This window comes from Pelophylax lessonae (assembly GCF_965119305.1).
Source record: "Pelophylax lessonae genome assembly, contig: HAP1_SCAFFOLD_284, whole genome shotgun sequence".
NCBI classification, from domain to species: domain Eukaryota; kingdom Metazoa; phylum Chordata; class Amphibia; order Anura; family Ranidae; genus Pelophylax; species Pelophylax lessonae.
The window spans coordinates 10,302-22,360 of record NW_028120058.1 but is presented as its reverse complement, the minus strand read 5'-3'; the positions used below and the strand labels follow the sequence as shown (position 1 = coordinate 22,360).

At 43.7% G+C, this 12,059-nt stretch overlaps 1 protein-coding gene across 1 annotated transcript in view; it reads right to left on the bottom strand.

The window, feature by feature from the left end:
• Positions 1–10,008, bottom strand: part of LOC309543665 (RNA-binding region-containing protein 3-like) — a 120,102-nt gene extending 110,094 nt beyond the window's left edge. The window contains exons 1-3 of the mRNA XM_082276118.1: positions 9,843–10,008; positions 4,369–4,484; positions 1,460–1,540 (exon numbers count right to left, since the gene is read on the bottom strand). Of these exons, the coding sequence (XP_082132244.1) occupies positions 1,460–1,540; positions 4,369–4,484; positions 9,843–9,980 (335 nt within the window). The 5' untranslated portion in view covers positions 9,981–10,008. The remainder of the gene's footprint in view (positions 1–1,459; positions 1,541–4,368; positions 4,485–9,842) is intronic.
• Between the last annotated feature and the right edge of the window lie 2,051 nt (positions 10,009–12,059).

Here is a 12,059-nt window from a genome sequence, read left to right as displayed (position 1 = left end):
GTCCATCAGAGTACCCAAGTACCTTTCTGAAGCCCATCAGAGTACCCGAGTACCTATCTGCAGCCCATGCCTCGTAGATTATACATTGGGGTGTTAGCTTTCCAAAATGGGGTCACTTTGTGGGTGTTTCAATTCTCCTGGTGCTCCTGAGCCTTCAAAAGTGCGATAAGTTGTAATGGAATTAGATGTGTAATTTATGCTCCTAGAACGCCTGAAGGTGCTACTTGGATGTTGGGCCTCTGTATGTAACCAGGCTGTGCACATATGGTATCGCCATACTCAGGAGGAGTAGCAGAATGTATTTTGAGGTGTAATTGCAAGTATGCATATGCTGTGTGTGAGAAATAACATGACAATTTTGTGCAAAAAAAAAATAATTATATATATGTATTTCTTCATTTTTCAAAGAATTATGGGGAAAAAAATTACAACTTCCAAAAAACTCACCAAGCCTCTTACTAAATAGCCTGGAATGTCTAATTTCCAAAAAGGAATAATTTGGGGGGAAAATTGTACTGTCCTGACATTTCAGGACCTCAAAAAATGAGATAGGCCATTGGTACATCAGGTGTGATTAGGTGTGATCAATTTTCAATTACTGGCACCATAGGTTGTAGACTATTACTTTCACACAGACTAAATAATATTCACTAATTTGGGTTATTTTTACTGGCCGAGGAGTCGCTTGCCAAGCAGCTTTCTGCTTTCTACCTAGATCTGTTAAAAATGGATTGTCCTAAGGTAGAAAGATTATGGGACTCATGGAAGGCGGATCTACCTGATTTGGATAGGGAGAGTTGCCTTGAGGATAGCGTTAGGTTATTGATCTCCTCGAAAGATAAATTGATACAGGTTAAATTTCTACAGAGTGTAGTATACCCCTCCAGAGGATGCGCAGAATATATCAACGATCACAAGAGTGTCCCAGATGTGAAAAATGAGGAGGGCACATATATTCACATGTTCTGGACCTGTTCAGTTATACTTCAGTATTGGACTGAGGTTTTGGAGCACATCATCTACCGCCTCTAGCTCTCACTTCCTCTTTCCCCGGAGCTTGCTCTGTTGGTAATCCTGGATAATGTGCAGAGGCCTAGGTGCACCAAAACCCTGCTAAATTATTTGTTATAATCTGCCAAGAGGGAAATTATTCTGAAATGGAATGCCCCCCCCCCCCCCCCCAAAGGCTCATAAAAGAAGGTGTTTTTTTTTTTTCTTCTTTCAAAATTTCGCTCTTTTTTCACTTGTATAACAAAAAAAGGAAGGGGTGAAAGTGACCTATATTGAAGAGGTTAAATAACCATTTAAAAAAAAAAAAAAATTTTGGCCGAGTTTCAGTTCAACTGCCGAGAGAGACCTTATTTTAATTAAGGCAAGCATACACATTGCAATACAAATGCTCTACAAAAGTAATCAAAATAGTAGATGTTACATATAAGTCAAACTTCATAACGCATACCCATGATTTGGAGCTATTCCTCGCTCAATGGAAACCTGGCTTGGAAGCTTTGAGTCTTTACATTCATCAGCTTTCTCTCCACTGTTGAAAGAAGACAAGAAATTATTATAAAAAGACAGATGTTTTTGTAACATAGGAAATTATACACTGTTGGATGGTCCAAGAATTGTCTGTGACCTCCAAGACAGAATTTTATCGAGGCACAGATCTGGGGGAAGGGTACAAAAAAAAAAAAAAAATTCTGCAGCACTGAAGGTCCCAATGAGCATAGTGGCCTCCATCATCAATAAAATGGAAGAAGTTGCGAACCACCAGGACTCTTCCTAAAGCTGGCTGCCCGGCCAAACTGAGCAAACCGGGAGAAGGGCCTTAGTCAGGGAGGTGACCAAGATGTCGCTCTGACAGAGCTCCAGCATTTCTCTGTGGAGAGAGGAGAACCCACCAGAAGAACAATCATCTCTGCAGCACTCCACCAATCAGGCCTGTATGGTAGAATGGCCAGACGGAAACCACTCCTTAGTAAAAAGGCACATGACAACCCGCCTGGGGTTTGCCAAGAGGCATCTGAAGGACTCTTAGATCATGCATGAGAAACAAAATTCTCTGGTCTGATGAAACAAAGATTGAATGCTTTGGCCTGAATAGCAAGCGTCATGTCTGGCAAAAACCAGGCACGGCACATCACCTGGCCAATACCTTCCCTACAGTGAAGCATGGTGGTGGGAGCATCATGCTGTGGGGATGTTTTTCAGCAGCAGGAACTGGGAGACTATTTAGGATTGAGGGAAAGATGAATGCAGCAATGAACAGAGACATTCTTGATGAAAACCTGCTCCAGAGCGCTCTGGACCCGACAGGGGCGAAGGTTCATCTTTCAACAGGACAATGATCCTAAGCACAAAGCCAAGGTAACAAAAGAGTAGCTATGGGACAAAACTGAATATCCTTGAGTGATCAAGCCAGTCCCCAGGATGTACCTGGTTTCAGGACTTATCTGTGCAACTTTAGTCACATCCTCAGGTACTAGACAACTCTATGGATTTTTAGCTATTAGCTTTCATGTGGCTTAATGATTTCCACAGAGCAGCACTGCAGGATTCACAGACCCTGGCTGTATACATTTTGCAAGATACACCGCACAATTCATCCTTGCAGCCATGTACCTCTAGGCTATCTCTCCAGTCTCCATTGCAATGGGATTTACCAGTAAGACCACATCTATGGCAGTTTTTGCTGCATAACGTTTATCGGTCACTTGCCGTTGTATCGTTTGTTCTGCTCTGCTCTACAGCTGCGTGGTTCAAACGTCACCTATTGATGTAGGTGTTGTCAATGACTCCACTTTGGGTCTATCTGCTCCTGACCTTCAAACTGTATGCTTTAAAGCCACATTTATTTTCATCTGGACTTGAGAAGATACTGAAGACTGTGGTCATTGCCTTGACTTAATGATGATTAACCAGCAACCTGAGAAGGATTTGATTCTACTAAACTTTATGCAGTGAGCCAAAAGGTACCAAAGTGTCTGCAATCAGCCAGCCAGACGTAACAGGATTTGTAATCGTCCTGGGGTCTGCCTTGAGCTGATTTCTCGGTTTCCCACCTGTGTTAAAGAGCTGGAGATAACATCTTAAGCCGATATGACCTTCCCTTAGTTCCCTTTTACATTTGTGCAACCTAAAAGTCGTGTGATTTTACGGCAAATTATTTTGCTACGATTTTGATTGGACTTAAAGAAATGCCTATGTCTCTGGCCCTCAAATCGCATCAAGATCAGTCCAAAGTAGTGCAGGGACTACTTTGAAGTCACTGTGACTTGAAGTTGCACCGATATGCATGGTACTGATTTGAAATCATGAGGTATGACATTGTCATGCGACTTTGCAGTCCCAAGTCACAGGACAAAGCGCACAAGTGTAAACGGGGCCTAATAGAGGGTCAAGGCTCTTTGGTAAGAGTCCATCTTTACTGGTGATGGCAGTGATTTCACTTGGTGGAGATTTTACATCTGATCTTAAAAGTGCAAGAGTACCTTCACTTGTTATCATCCCGTTTGAATGTTTAGTCTATGAAAGAGACGGTTTACATTCGGATTTTCATTATTTACACATGCTCATTTATGTGGTTTAGCGCAACACTTCCATTGTATATTTTTTTATTATTGTGATAATATCTCTTGTATTGCATCGCATACTAGCTCATTATGAAATACTTACCTTAGAATGAAGCCCCGACACGGACCCTAGGACACCGCTGTGGGAGCTGACATGATCCCTTGGCGTCTCTTCCGGGTTCAGCGGCTCCGGCGCTGTGAGTGGCTGGAGCCGCGATGACGTCACTCCCGCGCATGCGCGCGGGAGTCATTTTTCGGCACTTCCCGGCAAGGAACGCTGAAGGTCCGCCAGACCTTCAGAGCGCATGCGCCGCTCGCGTCAGCGGCTGCATGCAGTGCAAATATCTCCTAAACCGTGCAGGTTTAGGAGATATTAATTGTACCTACAGGTAAGCCTTATTTATTATAGGCTTACCTGTAGTTAAAAGTCACTGGGCAGGCAAGTAAAAAGATAAGTGTGGGGGGGACTGGATTTTTGTCTTACCGTAAAATCCTTTTCTCTGGTGTTCATTGACGGACACAGCTCCAGATCTTCTTTGACCCTAGTGTCCTACAGAGAGCAGCATAACCCAAGGGTCAAAGAAGATATGGAGCTGTGTTCGTCAATGAACAAAAGAGAAAATATATTTTTATGTGCGTAAGTGGAGGTCATGGAAAAAACAATACCCTTGTACTGCTGTCACCTACAGTGCATGTATGTTCCAGAGCAAAATACCAGCAAGATGAGCACACATTATTTCTATAGCTTAGTCAAGTTTTACTCTACAGAGAGAGCAAAAAAACAAAACACACAAACCTTTTCTTTTTTTCAGAGAAAGATGGCTGGTCTGGGAGGTGAACGTGGTTCTCCTTAGCATATTCAACCACAAGGGTGTGACCCAACACTGTGAGCTGGTGAAGTACTGAAACAGCCTGTGAATGAATGGTGTGAGGTCATTTCAGAGTGCTTGTATGTTTTAAAAATAAAATTAAACTGCATGAAACATTTATCTGCTTGCGATAAAATTTTAGAGACTTTAGGAGAAGTCCAAAAAAAAAAAAAACCTGTTGAATAATTCGATATTCTATAAGAGGGAAAGTAGGCATTTTTCTTTATTTCCATAATAATGGCTGCAAATTTTTTTTCAAGGTTGATGCTCTTCAACTTACCTTGCTAAGCCAACTACACATCCTATAGAAAACCTGTACTGACAACATTGCTGACCTTCTAAAATGCCACTTGCCTAGCTGGCTCAGCCCTCAATGCTGTCAGTTTCCATGCACCTGCCCACACATCACTACTGGTCCTGTTGAGATTTACAGTATCTCACAAAAAGTGAGTACACCCCTCACAGTTTTGCAAATATTTTATTATATCTTTTCATGTGACAACACTGAAGAAATGACAGTTTGCTGCAATGTAAAGTAGTGAGTGTACAGCTTGTATAACAGTGTAAATTTGCTGTCCTCTCAAAATAACTCAATACACAGCCATTAATGTCTAAACCGGTGGCAACAAAAGAGAGTAAACCCCTAAGTGAAAATGTCCAAATTGGGCCCAAGGAGTCAGTTTGTGTGGCCATCATCATTTTCCAGCACTGCCTTAACCCTCTTGGGCATGGAGTTCACAAGAGCTTCACAGGTTGCCACCGGAGTCCTCTTCCACTCCTTTATGACAATATCACGGAGCTGGAGGATGTTAGAGACCGTGCCCTCCACCTTTCTTTTGAGGATGCCCCACAGATGCTCAATAGGGTTTAGGTCTGGAGACATGCTTGGCCAGTCCATCACCTTTACCCTCAGCTTCTTTAGCAGGCAGTGGTCATCTCGGAGGTGTGTTTGAGGCCGTTATGTTGGAATACTGCCCTGCAGCCCAGTCTACAACTGGAGGGTCTCATGCTCTGCTTCAATATGCCACAGTACATGTTGGCATTCACAATTCCCTCAATGAACTGTAGCTCCCCAGTGATGTCAGCACTAATGCAGCCCCAGACCATGATACTCCCACTGACTGTAGGCAACACACACTTGTCTTTGTACTCCTCACCTGGTTGCCGCCACACACGCTGATAGCATCTGAACCAAATAAGTTTATCTTAGACTCCTCAGATCACAGGACATGATTCCAGTAATCCATGTCCTTAGCCTCTTTGTCTTCAGCAAAATGTTTGCGGGCTTTCTTGTGCATCATCTTTAGAAGAGGCTTCCTTCTGGGACAACATCATGCAGAACAATTTGACGCAGTGTGCGGCATATGGTCTGAGCACTGACAGGCTGACCCACCACCCCTTTAACCTCTGCAGCAATGCTGGCAGAACTCATACGTCTATTTCCCAAAGACAACCTCTGGATATGACACAGATCACATGTACTCAACTTCTTTGTTCTATTTTGGTGAGGCCTGTTCTGAGTGGAACCTGCCCTGTTAAAGCGCTGTATGGTCTTGGCCACAGTGCTGCAGGTCAGTTTCAGGGTCTTGGTAATCGTCTTATAGCCTAGGCCATCTTTATGTAGAGTAACAATTCTTTTTTTCAGATCCTCAGAGTTCTTTGCCATGAGGTGCCATGTTGAAGTTACAGTTACCAGTATGAGAGAGCGATAACACTAAATTTACCACACCTGCTGCCCATTTACACCTGAGAACTTGTAACACTAACGAGTCACATGACCCTGGTGAGGGGAAAATGGCTAATTGGGCCCGATTTGGATATGTTCACTTTGGGGTGTACTCACTTTTGTTGCCAGCGGTTTAGACATTAATGGCTGTGTGTTGAGTTATTTTGAGAGGACAGAATATTTACACTGTTATACAAGCTGTACACTCACTAATTTACATTGTAGCAAAGTGTCATGTCTTGAGTGATGAGTTGAATAAAATATTTACAAAAATGTGAGGGTGTAATAACTTTTGTGAGATACTGTAGGTGTCTGAGGATGTAACCACAAAGCACAGAAGGGGACACAGGCATCCACAATTCTGAAATGTTAAATGCCTAAAGTGGTTAGAAAAGCTATCAGCTTTTTTTTTTTACCCTAATGCATTCCCGGTAAGATAAGAAACACCCACTAACTGTTCCTCTCCATTATCCCTGAACACTTATCTGTGTCCTCTCACAATCCAGCTCTCTCCCCAGGCTGCAGCTCCCTTCACTTCCTGGTCTCACAAAACACACAGGCAGCAGTGGAGCCGTAGGCTCTTGCTGTGCTCAATCAACCTCTGTGAGGAAGAAACGGGGCCATGGCAAAGCCATGTTGTGTCTATATGAGCGCACACAGCTTGGCTAAGGAGTGCTCCCGCACATATGTCCAAAAAGCACAAGGCTTGCTATAGGGACACCTGAAGAAAAAAAAAAAAAAAGGTTAAAAAAAAAAGGTTTAGGCTGCCAAAAAAGGTAAGGGGCCCCTTTGTGCAATATCACTGCACAGAGCAGGCAAGCACATAAACCTTGATTTTAATTTTAAAAAAAAATAGTCTTTAGAATTACATTCTGATGGAGGCTGTAGTGCCTCTGCAGAGCAAAGCTAGGACAAAGGAGCCGTTGAAGAGTATGTATTACATCTCATCTTTAGCAAGAAACTCTTGTCAGGGTTTTATCCACTTACCATCCAGGTCAATTTTGACATTTCTTACATGCTTGTTAAAAATCAGCATTTTTGTGCTATAAAACGACTTTTAACCTTCAAACGTTTTATATTTTATGAAAGCAAAGGCCCTGGAGAGTAAAACGGTGGCTTTTGCAATTTTTTTTATGTCATACAATATTTGTGCAGCCATATGTCAAACACACAGGAAAAAAATACACTTTAGTGCACACTAGCACAAATATAATATCAATAATATTTTTTTGCTAAAATATAAAAGGGAGTATTGCTTGAAGTAAATACCAAATATGTCAAGATTCAAAATTGCGCACATCTGTGAAATGGCGACAAACTGTTGTACCTAAAATTATACATATTCAATGCTTTAAAAGCCCTTACAGGTACCATTTTAGCATTAACCATGAGCTCTGGTACTAGAATTTTTGCTCTCACTTTGCAGTTTAAGGCAATACCTCAAATGCGTGGTGCAATCACCAATTACCTATGTGGGACCTATGTGCGTGTTGCATTTGCAGGTTAGCATGGGGAAGGTGGAGGTGGGGGGGGTCAACTTTTATTGCTTTCCCAAGGGGTGAACACCACCCGTTGTGACAGCTTTTGTAGTGACAGGTACCCATTACAGAGAGATCGGAGGCCTATTGAACACGACCACTCTTCTGCCCTCCAAGGCAACTCATCAAATAGATCTGTTTTATCAGCTGCTTGACTGGCAGTACTTGCTAGGGAAATGGCACCAAAACCTCAAGTGACAAAACTCATCGCTTGCGGCTTCATTAGTCACAGCTATAGAGCCGCTCGGATCACCTTTACCTGAAAATCTCCGGCTTTAAAATATGATCATGGCTGCAGCAATTTGAACCAAATATAAAAATCAGAATCCTTCATTTCATTCACAATTTTCTCTTCTGCCTGTTTGTTCCAGAATAGTGTACACTATGCTATGCATTGCTAACACACTTCATATGATGCATCCACTAGTTAGTCCTTGAACAAGACGTGCAGCATAAAAAAATATGAAATAATACCTTTGCAGTAGCAAATTAATCTGGGTATGTTACGAAAGCCACATGCTTCTGAAAAGAAATAAGAACAAAGACAGAAAGTTTAGACCATTGACAGATCTGATATTACATTTTTAGCATTGCCTTTCTGATCACTGGTAATTTCACCTTATTTCCAGCACAGACTAGTAGGTCCAGGTCTATACTCTTGCCAGTTATTTTCTTTACTGCATTGTTTGGTCAACACATGACAGGAAGGTAATTAAATCTTATTTTAAGCCCTTTATGCTGATCTGTGTTCAGATGTGTCTGAAGAACACTGTAGCCACAGAGCGCGCCCGATATGTGCCGCTGGGGGGGGGGTTCTGGGAGGACCATGCTGTAGCCGTCTTTTAGCTAATAGCACAGTCGGCAAGTGGTAATAAATACAGGGCGTTCTCTGATTGGATGAGGTGTAGATCAGGACATCACCACCCCTTCACCTCATCCAATCAGAGAATGTCTTGTATTGTTTAACCACTTGCCACCCGCCCTATAACAGATTGACAGTGGCAAAGTGGTTGTACTATCCTGACTGGCAGTCATATGACGTCCAGCAGGATAGAGTGCTTTGTGCTCCCCCAGGGGGTGCGCAGAGCGGCGATCGGTGCTGTGTCACTCTGACACACCGCATCTCCGATCTCGGTAAAGAGCCTAATGACATAGGCTCTTTACCATGTGACCAGCTGTGTCCAGTCACATAGTAAATAGGAAGTGCCGTTGATCGGCTTTCCTCAGTTCGTACCTGACAGGCACGAGTAGAGGAGACCCGATCTGTGGCTCTCCTGACAGGTGGGGGTCTGTGCTGGTAATCAGAGAATTGGGATGCCCACCCATGTCCACAAGGGATGGCAATCAGGGCTCAGGGACTCTTTCAGTGCCCTCCCCATTAGAGCTGCCCATGATTGCCATCTATCAGTGCCGCCCACCAGTGCCCATAATTCTAATCTATAAGTGCCGCCCACCAGTCCCCATTATTGCCGCCTATCAGTGCTGCATATTAGTGCCTCCTCATCAGTGCCTCCTCATCAGTGCTCTGCGCAGGAAAAAAACGTATTTACAAAATTTTATAACAAACAAAAAAAACATATTTTTTCAAGCTTTTCGGTGTATTTTTTTATTTGTGTATCAAAAAAGAAAAAACCTTGCGGTAATCAAATACCACCAAAAGAAAGCTCTATTTGTGGGGGGAAAATGACATAAATTTGGTTTAGGTACAATGTTGCATGACCGCGCAATTGTCATTCAAATGCAACAGCGCTAAAAGCTGAAAATTGGCCTGGGCAGGAAGGGGGTGAAAGTGCCCTGTATTGAAGTGGTTAATATGAAAAAAAAAAAAACACATTCTGTAAATGGTAGCGGTGGCCAGCGAACCTCTCCATGTGGTCACTATGCAGCTGCTCAGGCACTGGACCCAGAAGACTGCGGTGATCAGTGGAGGAGGGGCATTTCCAGCTTCCCCAGGGTTCCCTTTAGGTAAGTACACTGTGCCAGGCTGGACCAATGGAACTATCCAATACAAATCATACCAACATATCAGCTTCAATATTATTTATTACTAACCGGAGTGTACTAGTATTACACACAGCGATCACTGTACACATGGAGCACACAGGGGCTCATACACGGTATCTGTGCTCCCTCTTACCAGGCTCCCCCTCGTCCTCCCACAACACATGCGCACACTGCATGCTCCGCTCTTCTCCAGCAGCTCTCTCTGCTCCTGGGGACTCAGCTCAGCAGGGAGATGCCGAACCAGCAGCGTCCTCCTTCCCCCCGCATCCATCTCTCTATCACTCAGGCTACAAACACAACTTCCGCCCAAACAGAAAGGATTTCTTCAGGAAACATCGCGATACTTGAGCCGTCCTCTTTTTTGTATAGAAGAGAGCCTGTGTGTGGACACCTGCTAGGGAAATCTATTGAAACGGTTGCGACTAGTTGCGACTAGTTCCTAGCCAGTAGAAGGACCCTGTCCTTTCTCAGGGTAGGATATAGCTTGCTCAGTGTGAGTGAGCTATTTCCTATCCAGCTAAAGGACCTTTTAGCCCCCTAGTGGTCAGGTCCTGTATAAGGATAGGAACTATCCAACTCACATTGAGAGAGCTAGTTCCTACCCAGCTAAAGGACCTTTTGGCCCCCTAGTGGCCAGGTCCTGTATAGGGATTGGAACTAGACGGTTCACAGTGAGAGAGCTAGTTCCTATCCTGCGAAAGGACCTTTTTCTCCATAGTGGTCAGGTCCTGTTAAAGGATAGGAACTAGCCAGCTCACAGTGAGAACTCTAGTTCCTATCCACTTAAAGGACCTTTATACCTCCAGCTAAGAATGGTCCTTTACAGGGATAGGAACTAGACGGTTCACAGTGAGAGAGCTAGTTCCTATCCACTCAAAGGACCTTTATACCTCCAGGTAAGAATGGTCCTTTACAGGGATAGGAACTAGACGGTTCACAGTGAGAGAGCTAGTTCCTATCCACTCAAAGGACCTTTATACCTCCAGCTAAGAATGGTCCTTTACAGGGATAGGAACTAGACGGTTCACAGTGAGAGAGCTAGTTCCTATCCACTTAACCACTTGCCGACCGCCGCACGACTATCTACGTCGGCGGTCAGCCCCTCACAGGTAAACTGACGTAGGTCTACGTCGCTTGCTTGTGAGGGTCTAGGGAGCGAGCGCGCGCTCCCGCGTGGTCACGGACCCCCCCGCGCGTGTGACCGGCGGACTCGATGTCCGCCGGTCACTCTGCGATCGGCGGGGGAGAGGGAGAAAGTCAGGCGGCTTGTGTAAACAAGCTGCCTGTCATTCTCCCCTGTGTATGAATGATGATCATACGGTTCTACTACGTAGAACCGTTGATCACCGTTCATACATCTGAAGCCACAGCCAATCAATGTAGAAAGCACGCCCCTAGGGACACATAAAGCCCCTCCCTTTCAAAAAAAGTTAACACCTTCACTGCCAGTGTATTTTTACAGTAACAGTGCATATGTATAGCACTGATTACTGTAGAAATGTCACTGGTAACCCCAAAAGTGTCAAAAATGTCAGTCAAGGGTCCGATCTGTCCACCGCAATGTCGCAGTACCGCAAAAAAATCGCAGATCGCCGCCATTACGCGTTAAAAAAAAAACAACAAAAATGACAAAAATCTTTCCCTTTGTTAGTAAACGCGATAACTTTTGCGCAAGCCAATCAAAATACGCTTTTTGCGATTTTTTTTTTCCAAACATAGGTAGCATAAAACAAATTGGCCGAAAATGTTAAAAAAATTTGATTTTTACATTTTTTTGGGGGGGAATTTCATATAAAAAAATGTGAAAAATATTGTTATTTTTGCAAAATTTACGCTCTTTTTTTGTTTATAGCGCATGATCAAAAAATCGCACAGGTGATCAAATACCACCTAAAGAAAGCTCTGTTTGTGGGAAAAAAAGGATGCCAAATTCGTTTAGATACAGCGTCGCACGACCGCGCAATTGTCTGTTAAAGTCACGCAGTGCCGAATCGCAAAATACCCCCTGGTCAGGAAGGGGGTAAAAACTTCCGGGGCTTAAGTGGATAAAGGACCTTTATACCTTCAGCTAACAATGGTCCTTTACAGGGATAGGAACTAGCCAACTCACAGTGAGAACTCTAGTTCCTATCCACTTAAAGGACCTTTATACCTTCAGCTAACAATGGTCCTTTACAGGGATAGGAATTAGACGGTTCACAGTGAGAGAGCTAGTTCCTATCCACTCAGAGGACCTTTATACCTCCTGCTAACAATGGTCCTTTACAGGGATAGGAACTAGACGGTTCACAGTGAGGGAGCTAGTTCCTATCCACTCAGAGGACCTTTATACCTCCAGCTAACAATGGTC